Genomic DNA, 7,245 nt, shown 5'->3' with positions numbered 1-7,245 from the left:
GAGGGGGGGGCTTTGTTCCCTTACATTATTTGAGTTTCTCTGTAACAAATCAAAATATGACATAAAAGGAGATGGAATCTTTATTGCATTCTTTTAGAACAATACACAGGAGATACAGGAGGCCTGCAGACAGTAGGGGGGAAATTTAGGAATTATAGTGGCAGATCATAAATGGCAATCAGTTTGGCACAACCCATCTCTATGAGTAATCTGTAGGTGGCTTCTCTCAAAATTACCTTTTGCTGGCACTGGACTCTCTCACCAAAACATAAATCGGTATCTCTCCCCTATGCTGGAAAGGCTGCAGAGAGAGGGGCTCACATTTTCATGCAAGGTGGAGCTGCATGTTTGTATACTTCTTTTGGGAAAAGATGTTTCACATTATTTCTAAAATTACACACCAACCCCTCGCCCAGTTCAGCTCTCAACATATTATTAGACCCAAATTCAAATAGCCTTAAATGCAGAGATTAAGTATTTGGAAACATTCTACAGAAATTGCCATTGACTTCTGGTTAAATATTTGGAGTGTGGCTTTATCGGAATGCCTTACTCATCACAGGTTAATGAAAAGCACTTCAAGAATAGACACTTTTGGTGAGACTTGACCCCCTTTCTTTCCCTCTATAAATGAGACAGAATATACTTTTATTCCACTCTCAACACAAGACTCTCTCCGGACAGACTACTTCAATTGACAATGGGTAAGTAAATGTATTAGGGACGCGGGTGGCGCTGTGGGTAAAAGCCTCAGCGCCTAGGGCTTGCCGATCGAAAGGTCGGCGGTTCGAATCCCCGCGGCGGGGTGCGCTCCCGTTGCTCGGTCCCAGCGCCTGCCAACCTAGCAGTTCGAAAGCACCTCGGGTGCAAGTAGATAAATAGGGACCACTTTCTAGCGGGAAGGTAAACGGCGTTTCCGTGTGCAGCTCTGGCTCGCTAGAGCAGCGATGTCACGCTGGCCACGTGACCCGGAAGTGTCTCCGGACAGCGCTGGCCCCTGGCCTCTTGAGTGAGATGGGCGCACAACCCCAGAGTCTGGCAAGACTGGCCCGTACGGGCAGGGGTACCTTTACCTTTACCTTTAAGTAAATGTATTGCTTGTGCACTATGTACTCACTGCATATGAAACTTAGTAAAAATGTAGCAATGGACAAGTTACTGAAGTTATATGTTCTTGTATTTAAATGAAAAACAATAAAAATTATTGGGGAAACATCACTATAAAATACAAAGTATTAAAAACAAACTAGTTAAAAAAAATATTAACAATGGTTTCATGCTCGACTTTGCTGACGCAAGGGGACTGAAACAAAAATCAAATCAATTTGAGAAGCCTCATTATTATACTCTCTTAGCTCTGAAGAAAAGCACCTTCTCAACAGTTAACAGATGGTATTGAATTACAGTATATAGCTTCTCTCAATCTAATGGAAACAGTGCCAGTTCAAACTCCAACTCTGTTTATTTGTAAACACAAATGAAGGCCATGTACACATTTATATGTGGAGTACCAAATATATTCATCCAATCACATCTTCAGCAATAAATAATTTTTTGAACTGTGACTAGACTGGAGCAAGTCTGTGTGTGCATGCTAACAGCAAATTCTATAAACATCTTAACCTCCCCAAGTGGAAGCTGCCATTGTAAAAGCAACAGAATGTTGTTGTTCCTCAAAATGCAGATAGTCTGTTTCATAAAAGGGATATATTATTACAACTGTGTACCTCAAACACAGTGTTACCATCCAGGTAAAAAACAATATATCACCATGCAGGTTCCAGATACAATTTACCTGATAGAAAGCATGGACATTATCAACAAGCAGTTTAGTTGCGAGGAAGGAGTGGGGAAACACACAGCTACTTCAAGGGACAAAATTGTTATTTTATTTATTTATTTTATTATTGGTTTGTTGTTTTTTACAATTAAGGATGTGCAGTTAACACCCCACAAGAAAAGCAGAAAAAATCTTATGGAAAAAGAACCAAGTATACTGAACACATACCAATCAAGTGGTACAGAGATATGGGACTGGTTTTGATTTCAAAGTTTCAATAGAAATTAATAAAAAGGATGAAATGCAACAGCTGTTCAATTTCAAAGTCTAAATGGGCACTGTAAAAAAACCAAAAACTTTCAATTTTCTCCAGCACACATCCCGTCTAAAACATACTGCCAAACTTAGGCTCTCAAGAAGCAACTGAGAACACCGTATTATAGAGTTAATTAAAAGCTTTGGGACCCACCCGCCCTCCCTAAAAACCACTCAGTGCTGCTGTTTCGACTGGAGGAAAATTAGAGTAGTTTATAAAGGTCTGAATGCATCCAAGGCAAAGAGCACAATATAGTTTGTTCACTATAACTTGTATTGAAAAAGGAGAATAAAACATTGAGATCTACGTCTTGGTACATAAAATTGTTGTCTTTTTGAAGAGAGATCTTTGAAAATAATGTTTTACAAGTTTATTGGAAAAGAGAAAAAAAGGACACTGCTTTAGCTGTCATCAACTGAAAGGGGTCAATTCAGACTTCATTATAACCATTTTTATACACTGTACATCTACCCTAGTTGGATCAGTGTGTGGAACTGCTCACTGGTGTCCCTTTGAATAACTGTAAACTAAACCACAGTATGCAACTCCATAGGAAGCTAAAGGATCAAGTGAATGTACAGCCAATTATATTTCTCCTGCTTCACGCTCTTCTGAGCTTCTCCTGTCTTCTGATCTGCCATTAGCACTTTCATAGGAACGCTTCCTGTCTTTGCAATCTCGGTCTCTAGGTGACTTTTCTCTGGGGCTCCTTTCTTTGTCATGTGATGTTCTGTTACGGTCTCTTGATCGTTCTTGATCTCTGGAAGCTCTTTCTTTTGAGGATCTGGAAAAAAAATACAATGCATTTGAAAACCGACATGACTTGTACCTCATTTAAAAATAAACTAACTACCATCAAAGACAGAATAATGTTTCTACCAACTTTTCTGTACATAAACTAGTAAAATAGAGGACATTAACTGCTCCTCTTGCTGACCTAAATGTTACCTTTTTTTAGAACTGCGTTCTCTGCTCCTGTCCCGGGAGCTATGCCTGCTTCTCTGGTGGCTGCGGCTCCTGCTGCGACTGGTGGAACGAGACCTGTGACGGTGACGTTTCTCACGGGATCTGGAGCGAGTTCTTTTCTTTCGCTCACGTGAGGAAGAACGAGATCGATGTCTACGGCGATCTCGGGATCTTGACCTGAAAAGAGATTTATAGTTGATGAGAAAGAACCACCAGCAGATATATTAACAGAACCTATAGGGTCACCACTCTCTTATTGTACTGCACAGAGTTTGCAAGTTTTGGAGTTTAGCAGATCTCTTTGAAGCAGATAAAAAGCCTTGTAGCTGTTCTGAACTACTACTAAGAATAACTACCTACGTTGTGTGATAGCAGCAAGGCAGAAGCACTCTATATCAATGCTAGGACATGTCATGCAGGAATCTGGAACTTCTGGACCTAAAATACCAAAAAAAGGGCAACAAACTCCCTGCTTATGGACAACAGGCAGGTGCCTTCTCTGTATTCCTTTTGATGCCTGCTTAAAAAATATTTGTTTAGGCAAGCCTATCCAGACATACAGAAGTTACGTATGTTTTATTTCTTCTTATCAAGTGTTGGTTTTAATCTTTTTAGTTCCTCCCAGTTCCTGTTTAACTGTTTCTAATAGATAACTTTAATAGTCATCATCAACCTTTTTATTCGACCGTCAGTCAGAAGAAAAAAAAATACATTTGTCAATACACAGTTAAAACGTCCAGGAAGATTTTAGAGCCTAGCCAACCCTAAAATGGGCTAAACAGATAGCCCCATATCAATACAGTCAATTATAGTCTTGCGACGCTTAAAAGCTAAAAAAAGAAATTTGGCCACCAAGAAAGGTATAGCTCTAGTGATATTATTCAGCAAGTATAAAACCTGATTTTCTTCGGGTAGGAAGCTAAATTGACATAGGAGTGGGTCTATAAAAGTTTGTCTAAGCTCTGCATAAGAAGGGCAAGTCAAGAGAATGTGTTCGGTGGACTCAGCCACACCCATGGCACAATGACAGGTTCTCTGGGCATATGGTACTCCCCTGTACCTTCCCCACAATATCGCAGAGTCAAGGACATTTAATCTAGCCGCAGTAAGAAGTCTGCGGTATTCCACATAGTGGATTTCTGCAAGGTAGGAGGCTGGTATGGTCCGATAAATCTGGTCCCCTAGGAACATCCCTGGTTTTACCTGGGCTATGTCCTCTTGTCTGGCAATGTCACTCAGTCTCCGGGAGATCACAGCTCTAGCTTGATTGTACGTCATAGACTCAAAGTAAAGGTGAGACAATCCGCAGGATTGAACCTCGTTAATGACCTCCCTTTCCCACGATGATTGGAAATCGTCCCTCAATATCAAGGGGGCAATACCCACAGGTTTAAAACAAAGCTTGAGCCATAGCCAGAGCTTCGTCTTCAAGGCCACATACCGTAGAGCTTGCCAGCCGACCTCTAATCTCATAACTGCACCCGCTACCGAGGGGGGAATCCTAAGGATGGCTCTAATAGTTTTTTTTAAAAAAAAAACCTGTAAACTTCAGAGGTTTTTACCCTCCTTTACAATCAAGCATTATATATAGAGAGAGTGTTTAATATATATATATATATATAATATATGATCAGTTTAAATAAACATTTCTCTTGGCTTGGAAAAGCAGCCAATTCAATCTCTCACCTTGTATCTTAAACCTCGAATGATTGTTCAATAGCTAATAACAATATGGCCCACAGCCACAGTGAATCCAGTAGCATCTGAAGCGACTCATGAAATTCCAATTCTACAGAAGACCTACATAATCTTTGGTTAGCTAAAGAGGATCAACTGAGATTTCTAGAACCAATTAACACTTTAATAAGCAGGACCAAAGATGCTAATTTCCCAGCAACTAATGAAGCGGAAAGGCACTATATACAAAATAAGTTCCAGTGAGATTTCTCCGTAGTTGGGGGATGAATCACTTGAGATTGTGAATGTATCTGCTGGAGTCAACAACTGAAACTTCATTTTTGTGCAGGGAATTAGGACTGTGTTTGTAATCTCCAGGGAGATTATATTATTATTTATTAATGGTTCTGTTTGCGAAAATTTACAAGAAAAGGGATTATAACCTACCTTTTAGGGTTCTTGCTATGAGATCGAGATCTGAAAAAAGTGCAAAATACAAGTAAATTTTTATGTTGTGAAGTCAAAATACAAAGTGCACTATTTGGAAGTGAGTATCATTGAAGTGATGCATTTTGCATGCAAGTGCACAGATAATGCTCAGCAGCATTACAAAATCCAGGTCAACCCCAGCTCCAATGTCAAAAATATGCATGTACCAGCTATTTTTCATTGTTAATGAAAACTAAAATTGTTGCCTTTCCAAGTATATAAGCTTTTAAAATCAATTATTTGCTATAAATATGAAACCTATGGGGAACATAAGAAAGTTAATGCATCTTGAACAACTATTAAGTTCTGTATTCCCTTTGTGGGTATGTTTTGTTAACTGAAATTAAACAACAATAAAAATATTTATCAAAAAGAAGGTTAATGTTTAAATGGATAAATCATTGTCTAAGGGAAATATTGCAGCTAGACTTTTCTTATCCCTGTGAAAGTCAAGTGTGGAAATAGGCTGCAAGAATTTCCATTTTTCAAGCACCAGTATGACGCTTAGCTGTTCCATTTGGCTTTCAGTCCCCCCCCCCCAGCAGGTTTGTAGTTATGAGACCACTTTCTATTGTGTATACTTTTCCAGACATTTTGTAACACCACTGAGAGCAAAAACCCCTCAATGTCTTTCAAAATCAGTAGCACAAAAATATTTAAAGGTATTAAACTATTCTGAAATTTTATCAAAATAAAACAGCTGGTTAACAAGAGCAGATTTTTACCTCCTTAGTTTTTCCCTTTCTTCCTTCTCTCTTTCTTCCCTACGCTTTAGACGTTCTTGGTTTCGTTTCTCTTGCTTATCAGCCACAATTCTCTGAAAAACAAATACAAAGTTGGAGAGACTGATAGGCTCTACAGCGGTACCTCGGGTTACATAGGCTTCAGGTTACAGACTCCGCTAACCCAGAAATAGTACCTCGGGTTAAGAACTTTGCTTCAGGATGAGAACAGAAATCGTGCTCTGGTGGCGCAGCGGCAGCGGGAGGCTCCATTAGCTAAAGTGGAGCTTCAGTTAAGAACAGTTTCAGGTTAAGAACGGATCTCTGGAACGACTTAAGCACATAACCCGAGCGTTTCCATGCGCTGCTCTGGTTCGCCAGAAGCGGCTTAGTCATGCTAGCCACATGACCCGGAAGCTGTATGCCGGCTCCCTCGGCCAATAAAGTGAGATGAGCGCCGCAACCCCAGAGTCAGTCATGACTGGACCTAATGGTCAGGGGTCCCTTTACCTTTTTACCACTGTATTTCTCTTGTCAATACACCAGGAAAGCTCAAATGAAGGTGAAAGAAAGATACAATAATCAAATATATTTTAATCAACTTACAAATATTTAAATTATTTTGCTTCATGTTGAGCTCTTTTTCTGTGTAGACCAATATTTTAAACTTTTGATCCAGAAGCTCTGTGCACTGCATTTATTGTGAGAGGTTATAGTAGACCACAAGCTTAACTTGAGTGAACAGTGCAATGCTGCAGCAAAGAAAGCTAATGATATTCAAGCTGTATCAAGCTGCTGTAGTATAATGTTCTGAGATCAAGAGAGGTAATAGTACCACTCTGTTCTGCCTTGTTCAGACAGCACTTTTGAGTACTGTGTCCAGTTCTAGACACACAATTTAAGGAGGATATTGACAAGATGGAATGTGTGCAGAGGAGGGCAACCAAGATGGTAAAGGGTCTGGAAACCAAGCCTTTAGAGAAACAGTTGGGGAAGCTGAGTATGTTTAGCCTGGTAAAGAGAGTGAGAGTAGATATGATAACCATCTTCAAATATTTAAAGGGCTGTCACAAGTAGTGATGTGAGGTGAGAATATTCTCTGCTAGAAAATTCTCCGGAGAATATTCTCCACAAACTGTAAATTCTAATGTAAAAAGCAGTTTTACAACCCACTTTTTAAAAAATCTAGTAAATAATAAGTCAAGCTATGATATTGCCAGTGTAAGTAATGAATAAGGATATTTTTTTTATCCAGTTACATTACTGGGCATTGTGTTATTCACCATTGGCAGTTC

General features: G+C 39.5%; 1 protein-coding gene across 4 annotated transcripts in view; it reads right to left on the bottom strand.

Annotated features, from left to right (window-relative positions):
- Positions 1-1,866: 1,866 nt before the first annotated feature.
- The window catches only part of LOC309379433 (putative RNA-binding protein Luc7-like 2), a 30,241-nt gene continuing 24,862 nt past the window's right edge, over positions 1,867-7,245 (bottom strand). For all 4 annotated transcript variants that reach the window (XM_081928589.1, XM_081928587.1, XM_081928586.1 and 1 more), the window contains 4 exons: positions 5,954-6,045; positions 5,187-5,216; positions 3,045-3,239; positions 1,867-2,880 (listed from right to left, as the gene is read on the bottom strand). In XM_081928589.1, the coding sequence (XP_081784715.1) occupies positions 2,682-2,880; positions 3,045-3,239; positions 5,187-5,216; positions 5,954-6,045 (516 nt within the window). In that variant the 3' untranslated portion in view covers positions 1,867-2,681. The remainder of the gene's footprint in view (positions 2,881-3,044; positions 3,240-5,186; positions 5,217-5,953; positions 6,046-7,245) is intronic.

Source organism: Podarcis melisellensis, assembly GCF_964234715.1.
Source record: "Podarcis melisellensis genome assembly, chromosome: 10".
Taxonomy (NCBI): domain Eukaryota; kingdom Metazoa; phylum Chordata; class Lepidosauria; order Squamata; family Lacertidae; genus Podarcis; species Podarcis melisellensis.
Note: the sequence above shows the minus strand (reverse complement) of the source record. Positions and strands in the feature narration are given on the sequence as shown.